Source organism: Venturia canescens, chromosome 1, assembly GCF_019457755.1.
Source record: "Venturia canescens isolate UGA chromosome 1, ASM1945775v1, whole genome shotgun sequence".
Taxonomy (NCBI): domain Eukaryota; kingdom Metazoa; phylum Arthropoda; class Insecta; order Hymenoptera; family Ichneumonidae; genus Venturia; species Venturia canescens.
This window is the reverse complement of record NC_057421.1, coordinates 26,747,534-26,774,290: the sequence shown is the minus strand read 5'-3', so window position 1 is coordinate 26,774,290 and position 26,757 is coordinate 26,747,534. Positions and strand designations below refer to the sequence as shown.

The 26,757-nt window shown below is 41.5% G+C and overlaps 1 protein-coding gene across 19 annotated transcripts in view; it reads left to right on the top strand.

Moving 5' to 3' along the window:
- LOC122419223 (collagen alpha chain CG42342) overlaps positions 1 to 26,757 on the top strand; it is a 131,868-nt gene that overhangs the window by 86,821 nt on the left and 18,290 nt on the right. For 12 of the 19 annotated variants that reach the window (XM_043433599.1, XM_043433610.1, XM_043433602.1 and 9 more), the window contains exons 2-7: positions 19,219 to 19,298; positions 20,203 to 20,238; positions 22,715 to 22,750; positions 22,856 to 22,927; positions 24,008 to 24,094; positions 26,535 to 26,714. In XM_043433599.1, coding sequence (XP_043289534.1) covers positions 19,219 to 19,298; positions 20,203 to 20,238; positions 22,715 to 22,750; positions 22,856 to 22,927; positions 24,008 to 24,094; positions 26,535 to 26,714 — 491 coding nt within the window. Of the gene's footprint in view, positions 1 to 19,218; positions 19,299 to 20,202; positions 20,239 to 22,714; positions 22,751 to 22,855; positions 22,928 to 24,007; positions 24,095 to 25,149; positions 25,204 to 26,534; positions 26,715 to 26,757 lie in introns of all 19 variants that reach the window. The other 7 variants (XM_043433605.1, XM_043433604.1, XM_043433595.1 and 4 more) reach the window with 5 other exon arrangements.

Sequence of the window (26,757 nt, the reverse complement as noted above, 5' to 3'; positions counted from 1 at the left end):
AAATATGACGTTAGTAGAAGGAGAAAGAAAGATTGGAAACGAAATACAGAAAACATAGATGTGCGCACGGGAATGGCAGTTAAAAGACGGACTTCTCGTATTAGGTACTTGAGTGTCGAGAGGCTGCGAAGGAGCACATTCCCTTCAGTTTCTTTATTCTTATCCGCTTTCTCCTTCTCTTTATTCTTATTCTACATCTTTCCGTCCTCTTGTCATAAATACGTTCGCTGAACATAAATCCGTCGACGATTCGACCGAACCAATTTCCCTTTCCTCCTTGGGGTCTCAGCGACTATAACGCACGCACACACATACACACACACACACACACGCGCGTACAAGCCCTATTCCAATCCACGAATCGAGTTTGTTCTCCCCTGCACACCTATACAGGCTGTCTTCAAATAAAATTCAACAACTTATCGGGTAAAGAGGTCGTCGCTGGATTCCAAGATGTCCTCAGCCAGATACCTTGCGAGAGCGATACTTATTGGAATAAACTTGATAAGGATCTTCCAGTCAATCTAGTCTACGGCGTAATCCCGCTCGCTTCTAGCCCTGGCAATAACCACCCTGCTCATATCACGCCCAGCGGTCTGGATTGCCTCGAGTAATTAATTATGAACCGCGGATCGGGGGGTGAGGGGAAGGTTGAAAATGGTTTCAATCTGAGAATTTCTCTTTACAAAGATCTTCTGGGCAATAGAAACTCTTTTCGGAACAACCTGTACACACATTTGCCAGAGTATTTTTTCTCGTCTTTCTCTGCCGTTCTTTCGTGGCTGACGGCTTTACTTTGCCGCACCGGAGTCACAAGAGAGCAAAAGCCCTCTACGTATACCCCACGGAGCACCAGCTCGTATTAACGACACTCGGGCCTCCCCATCGAACGAGTCGACGGCGACGACGACAACGAAGTCGTCGACTTCTCTCATTGTCGTTCCTTACCGACATGACTTGTGCTCAACGACTCTGCTCGTAGAAAAAAGGTGATCGAGCCCCAAGAAAGCAAGGGAAAAAGTGTTATTCGGTAATAACAGTATTTAGTTCTTGTCCAATTTCATTTTCTTCCTCAGCCATAAAATAGAACGACGCGTAACAACTGCTGAACTGCTTATATAAAAAAATCGCACAAATGTAAATCCAGTACATCGATAAAAAATCGAAATCTACTCGCGAGTGATATCAATGATAGCCCGTGATTGGTCCCCCTGAATCTATTGACTTCGTGAAATGCCACAGAACCGAAACCATGCAAAGCTATGGTCTCCAACGAAATTATTCTCAATGGCAGAGCTCCCTGCACGAGTGAGCAGGAACGATCGAGATCACGAATTTCACTTCGACATACATTCCTCACAGGTCTCGGAGACATATTAGCGAGAACGCGAGTCAACACATACGCGCAATTCAAAAATAAAAGTTAAAGAAACAGAATGTCGTCGTTAAAAACCGGAAGCCTCTCGACGCGTCGGTTCTTCTCCCCTTGAGGCTGTCAGCTCACTACCACCGTCGTATTTCTGTCTCTCCTTAATGCCACGCTCTGTGACGATTGGTGGGTACCGCGGGACCACCGAGTGTATATCTTCAGTGTCCCCTAAGTGCACGTTCCGGTCCACTTGTAATCGCTGTTCTCCAGCAACCGGTCCTGATGCAAGAAGCCAGGCTTCCCGACTCTTTCCTGTCTCCCTCTCTCTCTCTCCCTCTCTCCGTCCTCCTCGCCGCGCGCGCGATCTCTCGAAAAATCTTTTTTCTTCCCGCCCGTGCCCGCGTACGTGTCTCTCATCGGCGTGGCAAGTTGGACAAATTGGTACGCGATGAAACGCTCTCACAGTTTCTTCTTTTCTCACGAACGTCACAGGCTCAATCCGAGTTTCAGCGAAACAGTTTTCTACCCCGAATTTCAGCGTGAACTAGTTTTACAGTGCACGAATTACCAAACTGCGGGAAAAAAAAGTTTATATTTTCACTGTGTCGAGTGTGCGATGCTCTCTGAAAATATTCGTTTTCCCTACACAATCTAATCCCCGTTTCGTTCATGAAACGAGAAACCTACGAAACTTTAACGACAACAAATAATCGGGGTTGGTAATGTTTCGTATACATCCTGTACAGATATTTATATTATAACTTACACAAATGCATCGTCAAGCATACTCGAGCTAGTGATATTTACAATGAGTCTCTGTGGACACACCCGTCCATGTGTCGATGCATCCTCTCCGTTCTGGCACCGATTCCAGCACGTTTCGTGTCCAGGGGCCAAACTAGCGGCAGCCGACTTTAACCGAGGTGATCGATAGCTTCGGTTATTGACAAACGACCAGTCTAAATGTACCGCCAATCCACTTCTCCCATATTTCCATTCTCGTTTTTCCGCTGTGCTTTCCTTTCGTACCTTTTATACTCACAGCGGTAATTAAATCGTTCGATACGTTGATAATTATATCGCATGATTGGCTTCCTGTTTGTGGATTTACGAAGAGACGGAAAACCATTATTATCGAAGTGATAAGCAGCGAAAATTGTAATTAAATTGATGAGAGAGTATAAAAAATAAATGGAGAGAAAATAAGGATACTAATCCGCAGATTAATTTATAATAACGCGAAATAAGGAGCAGGAAATTGAGGAAGCTTTCCTCGAAAAAACTGTCGCAACCAGATTTGTCCGTTGATCACTGTAATTGATAAATTTGTAGCTCGTAATTGATAATTATTGGTTAATCAAGTATAGATAGGTCACTTTCCATTGGCTACCGTACTCTTGTATGCACCTCAATTTATGGACTGTATATCTATCGATATTTATGTATATATAAACGAGGTAAATGCGAGTGAACGATCGAGCTGCCATCCGGTAGCTACGTGCACGCCAGCAATTATGGATAATGAAGCGCGATCTCGGTGTATACACACGATCATCGTGAACAAGAGAATGCACAGCTCGCATCATCAACGTCGACGATAGCAAGATGAAACGGGAGGGTGGAAAATGGTCCAGGACACGTTCGGGGTACGAGATTCGATGACGTGTAGACTGCTCGGCCAAAATACTCTGATTGAAGAATTGTGAGGGATGGTCGATTTGCGAAATAGTATGTGAGAGACTGACGAGGTTTCAATTCGGTTAATCATTAATAACTTGGACTGAGAGGTGTGGAGGAATGTCTAGTTCATATTCCGATCGGTCGAAAATTGCGATGATGTTTTTTTACATTTGTAGATTATTTTTAGAGCCTGAATATTATTGAAAATTGATCAGTGCGTTTACGTGTCATGCTCGAACAACGATCAGCAGGTTTTAACGAAGCCAACATTCAGGCAGAGTGCAATCATTTGCGTCCACGAGGAATGGAATTTCGAACGTTTCTCAATGGTGAAAAGAACTTTTGAAGCATCGTTTTAATAAATTTGAAATCCGTTCTTAACTAACCGATCATTTGCTCAGACTCGTTAAGCCGTCAATGGCCGAAACATCCATCTGAGACAGTCCTGATCCTCGGACGAGATCAGGCAATATATTTCAAGCAAGAAACCAGTTCCCCTCACGCCCATCGAGCGCGAATTATATGCATGTCCGAGAGGAAAAAGGAATCACGTGAATTCGACGTTAATCGATCGACCCTGACATTACAACCGATCGTGCCCCGTTTCGCGTGTTAATCCTCGACGTGTCCTTATCCGCTGCACTCCACCACGATTTTATCGGTCGCCTTAAGCGCTCACGAGATCGCGAAATGTGACGCCACCCCCATGCGTCTTTTTGCTCGCTGACTTACAGAGACCCGCAAAAATCGTGATGACGCTTCAGGGAACATATTCATTATGGAATTCTGAATGGGAAAAAAACAATTCACCTTGATTCTCGGACTTCGAAGTCTCGGATCCGCTCTTCCAGTAAACTGGATACGTGTCCTTGGTTCCGAAGATAAAATGTGCAGAATCTTCCCACCTCGAAGCAGCTTCTCGTGTTATTCTTTCTTGCACGTCTGTTTTCATCCCTGAAAATGAATCCACGAAGTCGCGAAGCACAATTTTATAATGCTGTAGTATCGGCTGACCGGTGTCGATCCCGACGTAAAAGATCTCAGTACGTGTTCCACCACGGAGAATCCTGTTAACCGGAAGATGGAAAAAAACTATGTGTTCTCAGCTCTCGTCTGTGCAGCATAGTTTGTATCTTCCATTCGAGAGACAACATCGATTAACGCTGGGAACGTCCGTCAATTGTTTCTTTTTCTCTCTCTCTCTCTCCCTATTTTCCTCCAATGCGTTTTCTCTTTCTTCTCGTTCGCTGAATGGAGTTTGGTTAGCTGCAGTCTTGGTACGTGTGGGTCGACATCGTTGCATATAGCAGATATATATTGATGGTGTGCCGACGCCGAGCACGAGACAACGCCGTGCTTCATTGATTCCTGAAGGCGATAGCTCTGGCAATGAACCAGAGGAAGAGAGAGAGAGAGCGAAGAATCCACGGGGCAGAATCTGACCAGGGATACAACGATCGCTTCCTTTGGGTCCTGAATAGAATCAGTGAAGGAGAATATTAAGATAAGCATGCACACGTTCGTACGAGCCCCTCTTCTTTGCCACGTCTTTTTCTTTTTCACTCGACTGATCTTCCTCTAATTCTTTTGGTACTTTTTCGTCGCTTTGCTCTTACTTTGCCGTGGATGAGGACACATCTTTGGGTCGAAAATGCTCGACACATCGATGCTACAACGTTCATCGTTCTATTTTGGAAGCTACCCGATTCAGCTGATACTTTTTTCCCATTTGATCTCTTCTTATTGGGTTCTTCTCTTTGGATTTGTCTCCGATAATCTCATTTTGCACTCACGTCTCGCTCGGCTACTTATCCAATGCTTTCTTGCGAGTTACCTCGTTTTCTCTGCTTCTGGTGTGCTGCCCATTCGTTAGAAATCGAAAGAGCAACTGAGCTGCAGTGTTTTTTTTTTTTTTTTTGGATCGTCCGAATCTTTGAGCTCGTCAGACTTCTCCCAAGCCAGAATTCTCGATTGAGAAAACAATTTTCGGATTGCATTTAAAGTCCAACCTCTCAGCTTTGATCCTCCAAACATCGATTAATTGGCCACTTCCAAGCCGGATATTAATGAATTTGAAATCGTTTTTCATCTCATTTTCATCCCATGCTCAGACCTCTGCTTTCACTTTTTATTTCCGGATTTTGCGAGCTCGTACCCTGTCCCTTAGTCCAATAGTTTCCCTCGGATCAACAGCATCCAACAAACTCCCTCTGCACTCACTCGTCCAAGTGTCGTTGACTCTTCTTTGTGTCTTCGTCACGGAACTGGGTTGCTTATCTCCCCGTGACTACACAACCAACTTCGACGACTACGGAATATACGAGCAGAGCATCGCGTCACGACAAAACTCCATATACATACACACGAAAACCTAATAATAGACTTGGCCAGGTTCTCTGACCGTAGCCGGTGATCGAGGCGTCAGATCTTCCTTCCATCTCGCCCCTGTGTTTTATCCGGTTTTCTTCCGACTCATCTTTATCGTCAACATTCTCACCTGTGCCATTTATTTTCTCTGATTTTTTTCCTTTGAAAGTTGTTCAAAATCGATCTCACTTCTTCATTTATTCTCAGATGAAAAATTTCATCGATAATACTTTTTCGCTGGGTTTCACGAAATTTAATAATCCCAAATGCAATATTTTTCCACCTTTATTTTTAGCCGACGTTCAACGTTATTGCGTGTCCCATTGCTCACTGTTGATGCGCCAGAAACATAGATTTTTATTGGTCATTGAAATATATCTGCTGAGCTAATCAGTAAATTCGGTAACCAAGAAGCCTCTTTACTATTCTCGTCGACGAGAACGAGGACGCCAGTTATTGACGAAATTATGAATTTCTCTTCAACAGCTATATTCGCTCGATCGATGACTAATGGTTCGTATAAAATTGAATTTATGGCGAATCCATCGGTTGAGAATTGGCTCGAAGTACCGTTGGGTTTGAATGATAAGACGAAAGTAGAAGGAATTTGGCGAAAAAGTGGTGGCACGATTGTAGTTGGCTTCCGGCGAGAATATGACGGACAATGAGAGAAGGGAAAGGGGAAGAGAGAACGAATCAAACGACCAAGTGATCCAGTCCATTAACTAATTAATCTTCGTTAGGAGAAGAGCACGAATCTGTATTGCCGCGAGCCTGTAGTTCCGCTCCCCTTTCATATCTCTTCTCCTCGTTAATCTCGCAATCTTTTGTATCCTTTATCTCCCGTTCCTCTGCCTCCGTCGCTTCTTCTCTTGCCTGTTCTCTCGTTTTCGGTCACAGAAATTGCATTTGTATTTTTGCGAGCATTCCCAATGCCGCTACCAGATGATTTCCTTTGGATCTTAACGCGCTCAGTTTTTTTCTGGATTGTTTTTTTTTCCGCGTCGATGGCGCACCCGTCACCGCGAAAAACTCAACGGGATTCGTCTTTCGCCATCCGTCGCTTAGTTTTGCCCCTCATAGCCTTTTTCTTTCCCTACTTTTCTTCGTTTTTTGCCTCCTTTTTCGCCCTCGTTTCTGTCCGAAGTTCACACCCTCTTTTTCCATCGCTTCGCACCTTACTTGCGAACTGGACGTGCCTGCACGTCTCTTCGACACGCCATATGTTGGGCAAACTTGCACCTCGTCGGAAAAGCTTGGCCAAGTATTGGCGTATCGGCTCTCATGAAGTCATCCCACGAACTGTATCGAACCTTTATAAACAAAAGGACTCAAGCTGCCTGATGCGATGCGCGATAAAGCTTCACACTTTGCGCCCTTTTGTTTCACATCCCCTGACATGATTCACACCTAGAAAAAGTACGAGCGAGCTCGTGCGAGACAAAGATATCGTGCCATCGACGTGGAAACCCAAGAGGGTGACGAATGCTCAACCCGTGAGGCAATATCACGAGATATTTCCAATTCCCATGATGCCAAACTTTCGTGAATGCAATCTCCAACGTTGTTCTGGAATTTCGACTTGTCCATAAGGCCATCAGGGACACCCAAATATTACGCCAGGAACACTTTCAGCTCTGTTTTATTAGTTGATATGCGGCCACCAGCACTCTCGCACAGAACGAGATCAAATGTAACGTCGAATTCTTTTTGTACTTAAAATACCATCAGGATTCATTGATTTCATGGAGTGTTAGTGAAATTCGCGAACGTAACGCGGATCAAATTTCCGGCGGGTTATACGAGACGTAAAAATGGAGAGTGACAAATACCAGATCCGTGAACCAATGTATCGTGAATAAAAAATTCCACCCACGAGGTTGCTTTGTACACGGAATTTCAATTTATCGGAATGCCTTCAATGAAAAACTAAAACTCAAATTCCCGCTCGTTTAATATTATACGGTTATTTTACATTGAATATTCAATAATAAAATTTTGATTCAACAATTCGAGACCAACTTGAAACAATCGGCCACGAGAAATATGATTAAAAAAATGTGTTCAATCAACTTTATTTTGGGATCAGCATTTTTTGCAGTGATCCAGTAAGAAACTGAATTAAAGTAATCAACGACAAACATCAGATAATGAACAAACCCGGAGTGCTCGACGGCTACAAATTTTTTTAAATAATGAATTCCTCTGAACTTGCGGACTATTTTTCCAAGTTTATTAGAGTGCGCGAGTCTTCGGGAAAATGATTGATGTAGAAAAAAAGGAATTCGAAGTAGTAGTGAAAACGGCGCCCATTGTAAACGGGTGAAAAAGACGTGGAGGTTGTTCCAGAAGCCTTCATCGTAGAAATCCATCTTCTTCTATCACCGGTTGAAACGGCCAGTCGCACGCTTGTTTAAGAGAACTTTCCTCGTTATTTCCGTCATTCGCGACAAGTGCACTCACCGTTCCCGAAGTCGGGAGCGTCGCGGTGGTCGTTCTATACGTAGATGAATTTCCCAACGGGGGCCATTTGACGAAATCTCGAAGTCTGTTCCGCGACAGAATGAGGCGAGGTTGCGGAAAGTGAAGAGGACCTACTTCCTGTGGCGTAACACGCGCGAGACCGAAGTTTGTCCCATAGCGATAGTCAGGGCGACACACTTTGAATCGTCAAATGTTATTCGCTTCTCTCCCTGTATTTCGATGCACTCCAAAACTATTATCTCATAACCTAATGTCTTTTTCATGCTTCCTTTGCCAGATTTCTCGTTGTCTTTCTCAACTTCGTATCTGCTGGGATCCCCGACCGTAAAGTCCATAAATCTGGAGTCTCTCGTTTTAGCGAGCGAACTTTAAATTCCTATTTCTCGAGATCTTTTGTTTATTATTATCACTACGCTAACCGGTGCGATCGTTTGTAATGGTATACGAAAGATCGCACCATCTGGTGGAGACTCGATCCGACGATTGTCTCTGCGAAACCGATCAAGCCCATGCTTCGTTCTCCCTAACCAAATATATTACTTTTTCCCCCGAGTGTCTTCCAATCGTTTCCTTTTCCTTGAGCACGCCGGGCCACTTGAGAAGATCCCATTAGCCCTTCGCGGTGAAAGATCCGACGATGCGTGTGAGTTGAAGGAACAGAAAGGGTGAAAGGGCTCGAGCTGGTCACTTCGAGATAACTCCCAATGTTCACCAGTATCTTTTTCCCTCGAACGTCCTCGGTAAAGCCGGATAGAAGATCCGAGAGGATCACTAAAGCGAATTTATATCCTAAAAAGGGAGAAAAAAAAGGAATCTGATCCGGGTAGGCTTTACCGTTTGCCATAATAAATCAATGCTCTCGAATTTTCGAGGCGACGAAAGATTTCCTTCTGACACAAAAACTTCCTTAACACCATCTTCGAATCCCTCAATGTACCTTAACTTTCGCAAACCCGGCCTGTTTTTTTTTTTTTTTTTTTTTTTTTCGTTTGAAAGTAAAATGTATTATTCAACGAACATTGAACAAATTATTCCTCACTCATTGAAAAAACAAAATCTTCAAGCGTTCTACAGTTGAAGCTAACGGTATATCGATTTAGCGCAAGATTTGCTGACGTTCGTGAGAAAAAAATGCCTCGAGCCCCAGGACAGAGACGCAAAGTCCTTGAGAATATGACGATCAAGAGATTCGTAAGAGAATAGGGTCCTTGACCCGAGGATGATCCGCGCGGTAACGTTCCGTATGTACAGAGTGTGCCTGGAATCGTAGTAGCATATTTTCAAGGTAAACCCTAAAATTCTGAAGAGAAAACTTTCCAGTTTTTTCTCGATAACGCACCGCTAACGAGATATTAATTAATCACTGGATGGGCTACCCGCTTCGGTGGTGAGAAGAAGTTTGGTTAGCGTTGGGAAGGGTCGAAAAGAGCGTGCTCCTGAGTTGACAGTGGACGGTGTATGGTGATAACTATGATTCATCGATGTCTTATTATCGAAGCAGCTTAAAAAATAAAAAAGCACAGCTGAAGACCGTTTTCTGCTGGATTTTGCAGTCTTCTTACCTTCTGGAGGAGTGACTCGAACTTTACGATACCCTGTACGTCGTATATAGACTATTCGTACTTGACGTTCACCAGCCCGGTCATAAAGTTCGCTCAGATCAGCCACAGGAGGATCCTGGAGCACATATATACCGTGCTGATCCGACTGATGCGTGTGAGAGCTGTACCCTCTGTGCGGAAGATTCGAAGGCAGTTTCTCTCGCGCGCACAGGCCGTTATTACATTGGCCACTCGTGAACCATCGGTCCCGAACACTATCCGGTGTTCTCGCATTTTCACGTAATCCGTCTTTTATTCGACCACTTTTCGTATAAGCTACTTTGCTTCGGAGATTCCGTCTGAAGTAAAAGTACATCGTTATTTTCCGCACTGGCATAGACACTTTTTCATGAAATCCCACGAAAGAGGGGGGGGGGGGGGGGGATATCAAGTGCGCTGAGGGTTTATCCGGATTGAACAATAGCGAATAACCCATCATCGTTGTCCGTCTGGAGCTGCGGCAGAATGAAAATAATCGAACAAGGGTTTCCGTTGAATTTAATCAACGTTGTAAATCAAGGATATGAAATCGGTGAGATTAAGTTGCGGCGAACGTGAGTGTCATTCGAGAGCCAAAAATCGAAATAGAGGGATGAAGAGATAAAGAGATCTGGAAAGGAGGGGGCGTTTATCGATGCTTTCCGAGGTCTCTTGCAGTCGAGAAAAGAGAGAAAATATGGCAGAGGGATGAGGGAGAGTTGAGATCGGTCTTTGGGGGCTGAATGGCAAACGTGGCTGCTGTTGGTGATGTTGGTCGGGTGTGTTCCTCTCTCGTGGCGGGTCGCGCGCGGTATCTTTGACCATACATCAGCGCACACCCCAGCAGCGACACACGGGGCGGTTTACCGTCCGCATACTCGAGACATGCGGTATATAACTGTACACTCTGGTTTGGCATAAACCGGCGAGAGAGGAGAAATCGCCACAGCATCCTTTGCCTGGAAGCACAGAGCGTATGCTCCGCTCCTGTTCTTCCTGCTGGCTCTTGTGCCGCTGCTCTTCGTACATACGGCTATGTGCACGAAAAAATGGCCAGACATCAGGGAGCACGTTATACACGGTGTCGCGCAAGTGGCAACGGATGCGATTGCTCTCGAATTTAATCGACTGCAAAATATAAAGATGGCAGCTTTATACCGCTTGGCTTCTTGGTTTCTTAGACATAAATTAATCAGCGAATTCAATGCATCGACGAGCTGAATCGAGTAGCGAGAGGGATTGCGCCTCGACGCACCGGACCACACCCTCTGATGCTCATTAGCTAATCTGAGCCAGGCGGATAGGCAAAGCGAGTGTTTCATAAACTCGGAGATTGCCCGCTCACCGATTAACATCTCAAGGACCATAGACCAGAGCTGACTATTGACCTGCATTGAGGCTCCCGTCCGGTGACCCTATCAATCTTCAAGGCCACTCTGGCAGCACCCGGTGTATGAATTCTTTTGAAGCATAAGGGCGTACCCGCATTGAAAAACACGTCTCGAAGCAGCCTCGTTACGCCCTTCCCTACAAGGACAAATTATACGGAGTATTTAGGGGTTTGGGAAACATGAAGTGGTAACTACCACTCGCCAGACCAAGCAGAGCACACGTGCATCAACGTTCAAACGACCACACGAGCAAACGCACACTGTATTATTGTTATTGCGGAGGAGCAAACTGCACCCTCATCCCCCAGCATGTGCTTTGCCGGTTCTCTTTGAGCCTATGTACCATTTAAGGTATTTATGGCAAACGAAATCGTCCGTGGACCAACGCCAGTCCTTCTCTCCTCGCCTCCGCCCCCCTCTTTCTCTCATACTCCGAGTAATATAATATACAGAATGTGCTACCATATGCCAGAGAGTATGCATGGTTTGCCTAATGTTCTGGCAAACCATCCATGACCAAAATGACCGATCTTGCTCCCTCTCTCTTGTCTCGTATCCGCTAGATCGTTTTACTCGTCCGTACTATTCGGCATCCGCCGTATCTCGAGATGGCAAAAAGGAAGAAATGTGAAATGCGGAGATTTCGTCAAAATATAGTTGCCGATCTCGTCGCACAAGCTTGGAATTCAATTGCGGAGTCTCATCGTTTCATCGATATCTTATTAAAGTTCGATAAATCGAATTTTTAATGAACTCAACTAACGACAATGGAAAGAGCACAGAATAGCTAAACTAACAAAAAGATTGAAGAGTTTCGTCGATGAATTTTTCTACTTCTGCATTTGTGAATTCATCAATGATACCACACAAATATATGCAGGAAAATGGAGCTGTTAATCCTCTCGTGAGCACAAGCCATTTCGAAATAACATTCTCGATCGAAGATATTGTGCGAGAAAAGCGAAACGCGATGATGTCGTATAACAAGTCGTCTTTACACGCTACACGTATATCCAGCATAAGCACGGAATAAGGGGAATAAAAAGATTTTAGAACAAAAGTCACGCGCTCCGCGATTTCCCAGCCGAGTGATCCATTAAATATGTATCGAGGTGTATCGTAAGGCGAGAGCAGGAATAAGATATATGCATTATAAGTGTATATTACTCGCTTGGCTGGTATAACAACCAAATTCTCTCGGGTGATCTTATATATTTTCTTCTTTTTTATCCTTTTCATTGTTCTCTGCTTTTTTCCTCCTGCATGCCCAGAGCCAAGGAAACGTGAAAAAAAGTATAACCAGAAACTATGTAACGGGAGAATGGAAACCTACGAGATATTTCTGCGCATACGTGGATATTTATAAACGGTGTCCAAAAAGTTGGTCCCGAATATGAGCAGTCAATCTCAGGCCTGTCAAATTCTGAGGAAAATTTTTCATTGGCATGTGAATTGATGCTTGGCGACAGATGCCTCAAAAGGAAAAGGAACGAACGATGTTTTTCTAAAAAATGTCACGATGGCTCTGGAAAAGCTGTTACGAGATTTCTACAACACTCTGTAGGTGGGAGAAAAAAATGTCTGGAAATTTCTGCAGCTCTTGTGAACATCAGCGATATCCCGCGACTATCGACTATCCACGCGTTCGACTCCTTTATACGTGACGAGAATAATGACTTTAATATACGTACATATATAAAATGTTGAAACTTAGGATGCAGAGCCTGTGCCCTCCTGGGTACACCTTCACCACGTGTTCTACGTCCGCGAAATCTCTCTCGTTTAGTCTATTTCTCTCGATTTATTCACCTGTCGAAAATATTCCACAAATACCTTCTACACGCCGCTTCCGACGACATCCTCGATCATTTATTCTTCGGAATTTCTTGCCAACTGTCCAACTTTCATACCGACATGGTTTTTTTTAATATTGTTTTTCTCTTTATATCTTCTGAGCAATGAACATAAAAAATGGAATTTCACAACATTTATAGTCGCGGGGTATTGAGAAAGCTTGCTCCATCGGGGCCATAAACGTCTGTTTACAATACTCGGAAATTTTTCACAAAATACAAGCACGTCGAATTTAGATAGAAGAAGATTGTAACGCCGGGATGAAAGATCGTACAAAGTTACTGCGTCTGGACAGGGTTCGCTGAACAGAATTAAGGAGGATCGTGCGATACTTGTAATTCAAAAAAGCAACTGATCTTCTTTGCTCTTTCGATGATCAAAGAAACGATTAAAATTTATTCTCCCAATTATTAAAATTATGTGTAACTTATTTGTTGAGATTAATCAATTTTTAATACAATGATAGCTGTTAAAATACTTTCGCGGTAAAATCGTCAAGCAAAATGTGACAACAGCCATTTTCTATTTATATGATGCGGATGCATATCTCTTAAACCAGCTGGCTCATGGTGATGTCAAACCTTCCACCGTTTATGTCGTTATTACTCGTTACCCTCACACAAGTGTTTTTCTTTTTCCATTCCTAAAAAAAATCTCTAAAAAAACGCGCGCATTCCGAGTCTTCCAAAAACTGTGACCACTTTTTTAGCCTGTGGATAGCGCAAGAATTTCCGATCGGGGAGAGAACGGTTGCTCCGGATTCGTCATCGTTGGGATACTAACCGCTTTGTAGAAAGCTAATCACGAGTGGAATTAGGAAACTAAGGCGAAGGCCAAAAGCACAGTTTGGTTGAAAGAACCGAACTCTTTGAGCTCCCTCATCCGTTCCAGCTACTGCTCCAAATCTCATCATCGCTCACCGATCGATAAACAGCTCATGAACAAAGCAAACGAGAGAAAAAAGTAGACACTTTATTCCCAGCATACCGGGGCGTCGGAGGAAACGACATTTTTGAAAGCCCGTATGATTATTTAAAAGCAGCGAATAAGATAGTAGAGCGTATCTGTTGTGAAGTTCACTACAACGAGCCGAGAATTTCCTCTCTTTCTCTTTATGTTGCGGTTGAGATTTATAGCACGAGAGTTTAATTAACCCGTTGAGGCGTGCGCCCCAGCGTTGTTTCGCGCCCCGGCTATTCGTAATAATTAAGGAACATGCGCCAGAGAGACCTTCGGTTATTCGTCCTAGTCGTTTCATGTCATCGTCCTCCCTCGCTGAATTGCTCATCTACAACCACCACTATTCAAAGAGGTATACAACGCTTACACACTTGAATTCACACAATGATCCATTTACTCGATGTATTTGTATTATTGAATAATTGTTATCTGAAAACTTGGATCGCTGTTCTCGTGAGTATTCTAATTAGCCATTCGAAAATGCTATTTTTATAACGAGATATTGATCTGTGACCTTGAACGAGCTTGTGGAAAGTGAAAATAAAAAACAATACGTATATAGAGTGACGATATTGCCATAATAATGATTTACTGACGAAAAACATGGTAGTGGGATAAAACGATGGAAGGGAGACACCGGACAAAAAGGAGAAAAGCGAGCATTATTTTTACTCCGACCGATAATAAATTCTCTCGCAAAGCCACAGTTTTTTCCTGCTTTTTTGCCATTCCTCCATGGTTTTGTTCGTCGTCTCCTTCTTGCGATAGTGTCACACTTTATTTGTTTTTTTTTCTCTTTTTCACCCTATACCCCGCGGTGAAACATCACCGACAAAGATACGAAGTTACCGGCACATGTTTCGTGAGCTTTTCTAATATGTCAGACAAGATAACATCGTTTATCAATGTCAACTTTTTTTTATTGTTGACCTTTGAGATATCGTCGGTGTATATTTAATACTTTTTAGTGATCTGTCAATTCATATAATTTTAATTAATTTGCCCACTTGGGCTCAACCACTAATCGCTCACTTAACCAATTTGATATTTTCGCACCTTCAGGGCAATCGAGGAAAACGATAAATAATTCATGCACTCGATAATTGAGAAGCTGAAAATGAGGTTATTCAATAAACGTTGTGATACCGATTTGGATAAGTGACCACTTATCCATATACCTCGGCTCGACATCGATGCCTGAGCATATTGCAGTTTTTATTTCTGGCTTTCCAATATAGAGTAAACGAACCAACAATCAGCAGAAATCCAAACGACCATACGGGCATAAGTATTTTAATCATTTTTTCTGGAATTCGCGAGTAAAAAACTTTCAACGAAATGGGGAGTGACAAAATGGCCTCGTAAAGGTGACCGATTCGTACTAAAATTTGTGGCCAATTCTATGGCTTGCAAAGTTTGTTGATTAATATCAAGAAAGAAAAAAAAAAGATTGATTCCCTAGAAATTGATGTTATTGAAAGAGTTTTCTTCACTCAACTGCAATGTTTTCGGAGAGAATAAATCTGTAGTTTGATCTCAAACAATTTTAGTCATTCAATCATTTTTAACCTTCTGATGATCATATATATTTCATTGGCTTCCCATAATGCCACATTTCGTTGTTGCAAAATGACTCTTTTCTCCCAGCGTCGTTACGACATAATTTTAAGCTCCACCGAGCCTTTATTGATGAGCGAAATGCATTTTTCTGTAATTACAAGTTTATTTACTCTGCGGTTACTCCGTTTGATAACAACGTTCTAAGAAAATGAGAATCCTCGTCGGTATATACGACTAAACAAGTACGATACAGAAAGCAAACGGAGGTCAGTAAAGGTTTCTGTATAATGAGATAACAGGAATATGCAGATCGAGGACAAAAGGGTGAGGAATGGGGAACAAGGTAAACGAGAGAGATGGATTATACTTCAACATTTTTTAGCTCGCCTGTAATTGAAATTTCCTGCATATATATTCCATTTAACAAATTTCCATGGGCGCTGCTACGCTGGGTTGCTTCGTTAGCTTCGAAGCACCAATAGTAAATGGAAAAACTGCAGAAAGTAAGCAAAATTATACAAATATACATAATCCATGAAAAGTGAGTAGAAGTGACTGGAAAAATCCGCTAAAAAATTGTTAATGAGTGAATTTTTTCAACTACACGAAAGTGCTTGGGGCACAGCGAAAATAATAAATTTAGCTTAGAATAACGCAAACTAATTTGAAATTGTAAAAAAATGACTAAATTCCTGAAAGAAAACGTTGAAAATTTAACACCTGAGTGAAACAAAGCTCTTTCCATTTCTTTGCACACGAAAATACTTTTAAACGAAAATAAATCCCAGCAAAATTGCTCTCGAAAAATTGAAAACCACAAAGATTTTCTCGACTGTTCTTTTCGTCTTGCTTTACAAACAGATTAAACTGCTCCACCACGTTTCTCAAAAGGGCGTGCCCCGGGGTTGAAGATAGATTCGTTTGATGTTGCAACGTCTCGCATAAATACGTGATAAAGTTGCTTTTGAATGTGAGCCTTGTCTAATTATTGCACGAATAATATCTACATATATATCTAATAAGCAACAGTTTTAACATGGAAACGGATGGAGTATATATTCGAGGTTGCTTGCCCGCGAGGTAAAACGTGCTTTTCCTAAAATTCTCTCGTCGTTAGACCGATTATCCGCGAGTACGTACTGCACTCGTATATACTCTTATCGTATCGTCAGTTATTACATACATATATACACACGTAGGCTAAATATACAATATGAATTTAGTGCACAATATTCGTTGGATTTAGTTAATGCCCGCTGGCATTCAGGCTCGTGTTATACCACTCTGGAGGGCAGAACGCGAGCGATATTCGCAATTCACTGAGAATTTCCAAGTTAGCCAAACGAACATTTTGTTACAACGGGAAATTCACCCGAGGCTTTCATCTCTGGCGTCCGATGCTGCGGGAGTTACCCCTCCCTGTCTGTGCTGTAGTTTTATCTACTTTTCTTTTCAAAGCATGCTAGTTTCGCTTTACCTTTTCCTTCTGCTCGCTTCTCCTCGTTCTTCGTTTATCCCGCTCCTCCTCTTTGGCCTTCTCACATTTCCACTATTTATGTTGACTTTTTCCATATCATTACAGTATTATAACTTTTGCTCTATCGAAGTTGCTGTTTGTACTTAAATGTACTTAAATCCAGCTCCTTCGCTGCCGGTCATTCATTTTGACTTTTCCGTCTCATTTTTCGAGCGTTGCTTCTCGCGTTTTTAAATATTCTCAAATTTCTCGGCATTTATCTCATTCGTTATTTCTTTATTCTCTATCCTTTTCTACGTTTATCGTTGCTTCGCTCTTAGCCATTTTCTCACCCGCACACACATTGAGTTTTACATCCCTCACTCTACTCGTTCATTCAGTTTATTATCTCATAGCCCGAGGCGTATAACTGCGGCGGAAAGTCTCGCGGGCGCGTGCTGTTGAATATTCGCATGGGGAGCCTCAGAGAGGGGAGAGAGGAGAGAGATAAAGAGAGTGAAATCCGAAGGTGCCCCCTTATTGCTAATGTATCCTCTTCTATCAAGTATATTGTCTCTCCTGTTTTTCTCCCTCTCTCTCTCTCAGTGAATTATCTCCCGTCCGGTTTTTTGCCAAAAAAAAAACGACAGAAGGGTTCTCGTCCCTCAGTTCCTCGGGCGATCCCTTCCCGTTTGTAAACCGGACGCAATCGATTATTACGAGCAAGCTTATGCCCTAATATACGCGTATATATGTGTGTGAGTGTATTATATACGAGAGAATGAGGTTCCTTCTTTGTCTATTCTTCTTCCATTTCCTGCAGGCTTATCCATATTCGATTCATTCAAAAATTTTACGATCTGCAAACATTTACAAAAACAAATTTTCTTTCTCAGTAAAATGATCGAGCTCTAAGTACGACATATGATAAACTTCGATTAACTCAATAGATTACTAATCTTTTAATTTTATTTCGTCACGAGCACATGGCTATTTTGATGTTTTTTTTTTTTTTTTTTTTTTTTTCAATTTGCATCGGATTATACTATTTGCGTGGGACAACGTAGAATTCCCAATCATCCCTTTGAATTATTTTCCATTTCCTGGTGAATCGAAAACTCCATCTTTATATGTCGCGAGAGCACTTTATATTTTAGAAACAGAATTCGTTTCGGGCATTAAGAACTCTACCGGCAATGATATATTTATCGATGATGTATACACATCAATATCGAGTGATTCAAATTTCAGTGGGAACACCAACGGCGAGGATGAGAGATGGAGGGGCGGGAGGGGAGGGGAGGGGGGCAGAGAAATAGGAGGAATACATTAAGCATAATACCTGAGAAAAGTGTGAGCGTTGTGATCAGATACGAGTCGGAGGTTTGAAAGTATGCACGGGGAATCGTTGCAGCTGACTTTCGTATACAGGAAGAAGCTTGTGAATGACGAGAGGTAAAGACGATGGGAGAGAAAATCGGTTGAATAAAACAAAAAAGAGAGAGAGAGTGAGAGAGCGCGAGAACGAAAAAAAAACGATCGAAAAAGGATAGAGCAGGAGCAGGGAAGGAAAGCAGGGAGAAAATGAGAAGAGAAGGAACGAAAAAGAGGAAAGGGAATTGAAAAACTAGAGAGAAAAGGAGAGCGATGGATACGAATAAAAAAAACGAAAGAAGAGAAACAGAAATAATGGAATAGCGAGAGATAAAAAGGGAGAGAAAAGAGAACGTCAGAGACAAACCGAAATGAAGGGTGAAGGAAAATGCAGAGAGCAGGAAAGAAAAAGATAATGTCTGGTTGAAAATCGAAAGCTTTCTCTCAACGTTGTTCTCGAATCTTGGGACCAAGCATAGGATTTTTCTCTTGGTTTGGCTTTTAAAGCACGATTCCACACTTCTCAAATGCTTCGCTGAGTCTTTTTCCTCGTCATGGTGCGCGTCGCCGCGCTTCACCGTCGCGTTCGTTAAATTAGGTTTACGTTTCCTCTCAAGTGCGCAACGATTCCACTGCAGAAAGACCAAGCTTTGCCAAGCTTCACTCCCTCGCATACTCCACTTTTTTACTGTATACATACTTTACTCTTTAAAGACCCAGCATCTATAGCGAATAATCTCTGCTCGCGTATTTTAGCGAACGACATTTTTCAATGTTCCACCTGCTTCTTCAATCCTACTTAATCACAAATCAGTACTCGACCTTCAGGAATAGATAATTTTTCAGTTGATCCTGCAAAACTCCTCGAGACAGTCTCGTAAACACAATTTATAACAATATTTTTTATATTTTTCAAGCCCATTCATTCACTCTTTTCAATAAATAGTCTTTTACGAGATTTTATGATAATCGATTACATTATTAAACACGTGATGACTTTTATTATAAAAATATTACAATGCAATTGATCTCTTTCTTGTGTTAAATGTAAAAAAAAATTGCTTTATGTTCACAAAACTTCCATTAAAATTTTAATTCCTTTAAAATGTGTAATTAATTTGAATTTCATTTATTTTGTTACAGGTCAAAAGGGTGAGCCAGGTCCACCTGGTAAACGTGGCAAAAAAGGCAAAAAAGGTGATCCAGGCGAGCCAGGGACACCCGTAAGTTTGTTAAGAATGGCGAATAAAATGTGCATATACATGTCTATATGCAGAGCCTCTTTCAATTATAATTTGTACAAAGTTGTTCGTTTATTTTATCGCGAAGTTATTCCATTACCGAGCTCTTTTGGAATCGCCACGAGTAATTTAGAGCATGAACAAGGCAATTAATACGCTTTAACAATAATATACGTTATTTATTTACTCCCTGCATTGCTTATTCCCCATTGCAAAACTACGCTAACATAGTTTACTCTGCATGGAATTTCGAGACTTGCGCTATATCCGACTTTATATTTTTCATGATGGATAGGCTTGCATACAAAAAGTATGTTGCTCATTATTGGCAAACACCCTCGATTTTGAGATGACGATCGACTCAACGTCAAAATGTATTGGGAAATCGATCAAAAATTCTTGTAGCCATTTTAACCATTTTTTATCTCAGTATGTTTTCATTCATTTCTGAATCCATCGTCCGAACGATTGTAGAACACTTTTTGGGTGTTTTCACGTTTTTTTTACGTTGAATGAAATATCGAAGATTTGTTCAAACTGCAGTTCCTCTGGTGCTGTAAGATCAACAATATTTCTAAATGCTCAAACGATTGCTAAATGATCAAAAGATTCTGCAATCTTTGTTTTGCCTTTTTCGTTTAAAAAAATGACAATGGGCAGCTGAAACAAGAACGAAATATGCACACGAAAAAGTTGCAATATAAACGATGGATAACCTCGAAAATTGGGACGAAGCTTCTCTGGCAGGATTTTCTGCAGCACGCAAACCTCGTAACCACAATTAGCACGCGTTCGCTTTGCACGCCTCGCCTGCAACCAAATGGCAAAAAAATCCCGTTGCAACGACAATCAATCTTTTTTAATTAGTTGAACCCCCTTTTTACAGGGAGTTGCCGGGACCGCGGGAAGGAATGGTTTTCCGGTATATCGTTTGTTATTATCATTATTATTATTATTATCATCCTTATTATGATTATTTCTCGCATATTTTCATCTCGACTATTGAACAAAAGGAAAAAGAATCAAAGCACCACATCACTGAAAATCTCTGTCTCATCATTGTTTCTACACCGTTTCTTTCAATGTTCAACATTTTTTCACGTTTACTTTGCTCGTTAAGATTTTTCGTACCCTTCGTTTCGTTTATCAATGATTTAGCTTCGATAAGTATTCACCGTATACGTACGTAGCAAAGCCAAGTAGTAACTATCTTGTGTTGGCAGTGCAAGGGGACGACGATTTCAAGGGGATAAAGGGAGAAAAAACGACGTCGAAAAAAAACGTACAAAACGTTGCTTTCTTCCCTTAGCCCCCGACGCTTTCTGTGTATTTCGTAGATCTTTTTTGATTATTTAATTCACGGTGGGAATTTCAGGGCAGCAGTGGTGACAAAGGCGAGCCCGGCGAAAGGGTAAGCGCGATATGCGTTGTGTGTTACAGATTTTTGAATTCCCTTTCGATCTTTTTTTGTTATTTGCATTCTCGATAACCACTTTGCTGTGTCACGTAGCAAACTCGTGTACTCACATATTAGGTGTGAAATTTAAAAAGCAAATCAACCGCGATCGGGCTGCGGAATAAGTTGATGCAGAAATGTTTGTCTTAAATTTTGTTCAGCTCGAGTGTTTTATCGAAACCTGAAAGAGCTCTCTCTGAATAAACCTTGCGATACGAAATTCAAGATTTAAGGGGTTGTACGGAAGGATTTCGAGAGAGTTAACATGGGATTCAAATGGGCATGTTTAAGTACTAATCCAATTGAGTGTACGAGAAGTTTCGTTTCGTGCGAAAACGTCTCAACTCGAATCTTAGAGAACAATGGCTTCGACGGGAAGCTGGAGATGGAAGGGAGCAGGGAACTTTGTGTGTCGGAAAGTCCGACAGCTATTTTGCATCAGTAGAGTACTAAACTATTAGCGTCTTGATTTGCAGCCTGTATTTTCGATACCACAATTGCTACGAATTTCACCGTTACAGCTTTTGTGTTGCAGCATTTCGGGGAAGCAACGAGAAGAGGCTTGTAACTCCCATTTCGAAAATTACCTTTGTTCAGACCCATATGCGCGCGTATGTGTCCTCGTGAGTGTGAAAATTCGTGGCAACTGGTCTCAATCCCGAATAGAACTTGCATTGCCAACACTAACCAAATTTCTCAACGTTTGTTATACGTAACGATGTCATTTCTTTATCAATAACATGTTGCGATTGATTATTATTATAATTCTGTGAAATAACGACCAACGATTTATTCGTCATTATCAGTCAAAACGTTTAATTTACTTTTTCTACTTTGTTCGTACGATTGAAGCAAAAAATTCTTTGTATGCGAAAATGCTAAAAACTTCTGAATCGTACCTTCTAAATTTATTTTTCGTCACCTAAATTTGTCAGCCTCCCACTTTGTAAACATCTCGAATTTTTCCTCAGGTGATCGCGTAGATATTTTTCTTTCAGTACACTCGATAGTACTTTTGATTCAAAGAACTCTGGTGATTAAGCTTTTATCTGGCTATTTCTGGTCTCCAAAGACAATAATTTGCTCCCTTATAGATTTTTCTGCACTTTTTATTCCAGCTACAATTTACGAACAGAGTATCATCGATCATTTCAACTTCCATATATCTCTCTACCTTTTCTCGTATCTTCCTCTCGATCTTCACCCGTGTCAACATTATTTCTGATATAAATTTTTCTCGTTATTGAATCAGTCTTTCGTGTGGAAAACACACATAGAAGCCTCTTACCGAATATTTTTTCACGTACACTGCTTGACTTGTTAGAACTCTGAACTCTCTTCGTCTCTGTGTTTTATCATCTTTGTATAAATTACTGAGACATATGACGTGAAATTTTCACATCGAAACTCTGACGACTTTCTATGACTGCGGATGTATATGTATGCAAGGAAATCATTGTTATGCTCTTTCCCTGCATACGAATGGACGTTAATAAATGGTACAGATAAAGGAGCGTCGAAGTTTCGGTATGAAAATTGCTCGTTGAATGCCGTTCGCTGCTAATACACTTGGAAGTTTCGCGTTGCTTTTGTGTTCCAAAATTCAGAACTCCCCGGTTTCGTACGAATGATTTGCATGCATTCGAGAAAATGAGCAAAATTGAGAATCCAAAAATACGTACCCGCGAATTTATTCAGTAACGTATTCACTAACTATACGAAAAAATTCAATAACGTAACAAAATAATTAGTACGAAGTCAAAACGCTCGGAGTTCTGGAATGTGAAAGTGATACGAAACGCCTCACCTCTTTTCATTCGTCTCTATCTCCGCCACACAAATTCGTTCGTTTACACACGAATCATCGTCCTCGTTGTCTTTCATAATCCGCTTTGGTTCGCGTCGGCGAGATGTGAACTCATCCTTCCTATGTTGATTGCAGGGACCAATCGGGCTCGATGGACCAAAGGGAGATCCGGTAAGCCCCCCGAAAGATCTTGATAAGAATTACCATATCATCTAATCCCCCAATATCTTATCGAGATTTGATGTAAATTGAACGATCAATGCTTTCGTTTCGCAGGGGAAACCTGGCGAAAAAGGACAGAAGGGCGAGCTCGGCAGTCCGGGCTTCGATGTTTTCTCTGCAGTCAAGGTATCTATCTTCATTTTTTATTTTTCTTATCGTCACCAACAGTCAGGATTTTCATTCATAATTTTAGACAAAATTAAGATTTTTTAATGCACGAACGATATTATTCAGGGGGTTGAAACAAACTCATTTTCATTGGTTCACGAAATTATAATGTTTTTGTCGTCATTCCGAAAAATCGTTATCCATCGTTAACTACTTCGATTCAGTTGTTTACTTTTCAAAGGAAGAACCATGACAGCCGCGATCACGAAGGGGATAGTGAAAGTCAGATTAATTAACAAAAGTTTGTTTTTTTTTCGGAAATAGTTGTGTTTCCTCATTTCCTTGTCAATTAACACAAATATAAAATATGGTAGAAACAGTAGAATCCAAAAACCCATGAAATTAAACGAGTTGAAACTTTATCCAATGACGAATCATTTTCGTTTGTTTTGCGAAATGGTTGAAAAAGAATTTCTGTGTATACGTTCGTTCGAGTGGTAAAATTCAACAGTTGAATGGTGCTACATTCATTTTAAAACGGACGCTCTTTCCAGGAGTGTTTCTCAAGAAACTTGTAACAAATGAAATTCCAGGGAAAAGTCAATCAATCAACTCCTGAAATGTTCTTTCAAAGTTAATTTAGCAATATCCAATACAAGAGTCGATTTTTAACCGAATTCGAATGAATTCCGTGCAGGAAGCAGGCCGTACAGAGCGAAGTTTCACGAGAAGTTAATCAAACTCAATTTAGCTGAGAATTATGTAATAACTTTTGTACAAAAACCGATGATCGATCGTCGTTGAACGAGGACATTGGTGTATACCGGGTGGCCGGTCTGCGAACCCAGCGGTTAAATCCACGGCCTTATTTCTTTCAATATTATGACAAACGGAGTTTTTCATTTATCCACCAAGTTAATAAAGAATTTAAAAACGTTTCGTGCGCGAAATGAAAGGCCGTGGTTGAAAAAAATTGACACGAGTTTGCCCAAAATCAAGGGGCTTTGAATGCACCAATTAGACTTTGTGAAAACGTACATAAACAAGAGAATAATGAAGATGAGAATAAAGCGTGAAATGTTCCTTCCCCGCCTACGGGTCAATGCACAGGGATTGGGGTTAAAGAGATCGGTGACGACGCTCCGGGGTGGAACTCTTGGCTACGCGGAGATCGTCGCATTAAAGGTAAACAGAGAAGCTCGAAAAATTCGAGTTTCGCGCGACGAAAGCTCGTTTGACCATTTACTTTTTTGTTGGATTTTAGTTGAATTATTAGTAGTTGCAGCTACAGGCCGTTATTTATTATACTGCGTTGGTTCGGACTTTGTGTCGTCGATATGAATAAATATATACACACATACAGTCTGTGCGTATGTATATATTGAAGCCTGTGTAATCGTCATTAGGGAGATGCGTTTTGTGGTGCTTGCGGTGTAGCATTTATTGTTTTTGTTTTTACGTTTTAATTAGAGGTTAAGTGTCACCCAAAGGGAACGAGTCGACCAGGGGATGTATAGCAAGTTTTCACACTCGTGAAGCGTGTATTAAAAACGATTTTTCCCTCATGAAAATTCTTCGTCATGGAACATTACTGATTTGTGTTAAACTTCACTTATGGTAATGGTACTAAAAACAAAATGGTTCCCTTGCGTTGACAGTGAAAAAGTACTGGTTTAAAAGTGACATGCATTTAACGGGCATGGGGAAGTTCCTAATGAATAGTGAAAATTCCAGAGCCCGAAACTTTTAAGGAAAACAGATTGCGAAATTACCGAGACGAAGTCATTTACGTTCTTTTCTGCGATACACTATTTTCTGGATATTTATCGAACTCGAAGAAAATGAAACACGCGACTTGTTACCTTCGGGCTTTCGCAAACTGATTACCTTTTAAAAGTTGAATGAGACCTCGGTAAAAGTAAAAAAATTGGTACCAATGTCCCTCAATCTACTGAAATCCTTTGATCCTGTTCCATTGATCGGTGAAAATACAATGTGAGGATGACATTTATAATTGTAAGTTATGAATGCAGCAGGTTTTGGACTGTAAATCAGGATGAGATAACATTGAACTGACGGACTTGACGACACATTTAAAAAGCCTGATTCCTTCCTGTGCCTTACGGTCCTCTGTTTTCCAACGAGTAAACACGATTCTTCTTGCTCCTTGTCCAATTTTATTATTTATCGTTCCTTCCTGTAGAGATTTATGTTTTCACCTGTAGTCGACCTAATTCTAGGGACTTCAGGAGCGGGGCCATAATATCACGACGCAGACCATCATACAGCTTAAAGTAAGTCCTAGCAATAAACCGTCGGATCTTCAAGTTTCTCCTCGACGATTATAAAATGAGGCAGAAAATTCTACGTCTGTCTGGGCTTCCTCGCCTCATCCATCCAATCTCTTTGCAATTATCTCGTACTCCTTTTGCTTCCTCCTCGACTGCTAGGACAATTATCGTTTTCTCGATCTTGCTGTCCCTAGGACACGATCATTGAAAAAAAAATTTTTTTTTTCAAAATATTCCTAACACGATCACCGAAATATTTTCACTGAATAACTAATCACAGTTCGTGTATATATCGTTGAGAACGGAGAAATGAGAGCGACGAACAGGACTCGTGGGAAAAAAATTTCAATGGTTTTAGCATAAACCATGAACGAAGGAGCCTGATAAAAGTACAATTTCCTTTTCGTTTATTACTCGCAACGAGAAATCACGTCGATGCTTGTCATTACTCCGTTCTCCCCTGACTCATCGTTCCTCAAGCCACAAAGCTGAGCGCACGTCACGTGCGATCGTAGTACAATGATTTTACTTTCGGTTTTTCATAGCTTTACTGTTTGCACGTAACTTTCACGTACAGCGAGAATGTTTTGAAATAATTGCTTGCCCGGGAAAGACTTGTTTCCGGTTTATGTTGGGCTAGTTTCGGGTTACTTTGACCATATGCTATGATATGAAATCGATTGCACACTCTGTTCTATAGTCGTTTCTCTGGCCTGATTTCGATGCTGCTGAAGTTACTGTGCTCGTAGTTTACGTGTTGTTTTCGTACCATCGAAAAACGTCAATCTCACGTACTGCGTCAGGAATATTTACGGCCCAAGTAACTGGAAAATTCTGTAACGAAAAGCTTTTAGCCGTTATTTTCTGTACGTTGAACGACAGAAACTATTTATTGATAAGGATGCAGAGCGCTGAGCGCGGGACAAATTTTCTAAATTTCTCACGTTACTCGAGAACTTACTTTGAGGGGTGTCATCGACAGATCAAACTGTGAAAGACGACTTTTCTTTAAGGTCAGAGGGCCCATTGAGAGGCAATATTATACGAAGGGAAGAAAAGCATTTGAACAAGGATCGTATTTTTTTAATGCCGGGGAGTCGATTATTTGTCGGTTTGTCTTGTCATAAAACAACGGGAATGGAAAAATATTCAAAACAGTACAGACAACAGACAATGCCGAGAAGCATCGTAGCGATACTTCACTCTGCTTACTTTTCTTTTGTTCTTTCTTTCTCTCAGTCTCTATTTCTATCTCGTGCACTCTTTGTTTTAGTATTCATTCAATAAATCCCCGTATTGATGGCTCAATAGCAGTTTTTTTGCATCGGAAATAGGGTGAACCTGGAGAACCTGGACCACCAGGACCACCGGGTCCTCAAGGCACTGAGGGCAATCCAGGACAAGATGGTCGGCAAGGGATCCCTGGCGACACCGGACCTCCGGGCGAAAAAGGAGCTCCGGGGCCCATCGGACCCATCGGTCCGATAGGACCAGTAGGAACATCGGGTACCAAGGTCAGTATCTTTCTTCCCAAGATTCAGCCCCGAAAAAGTTGGC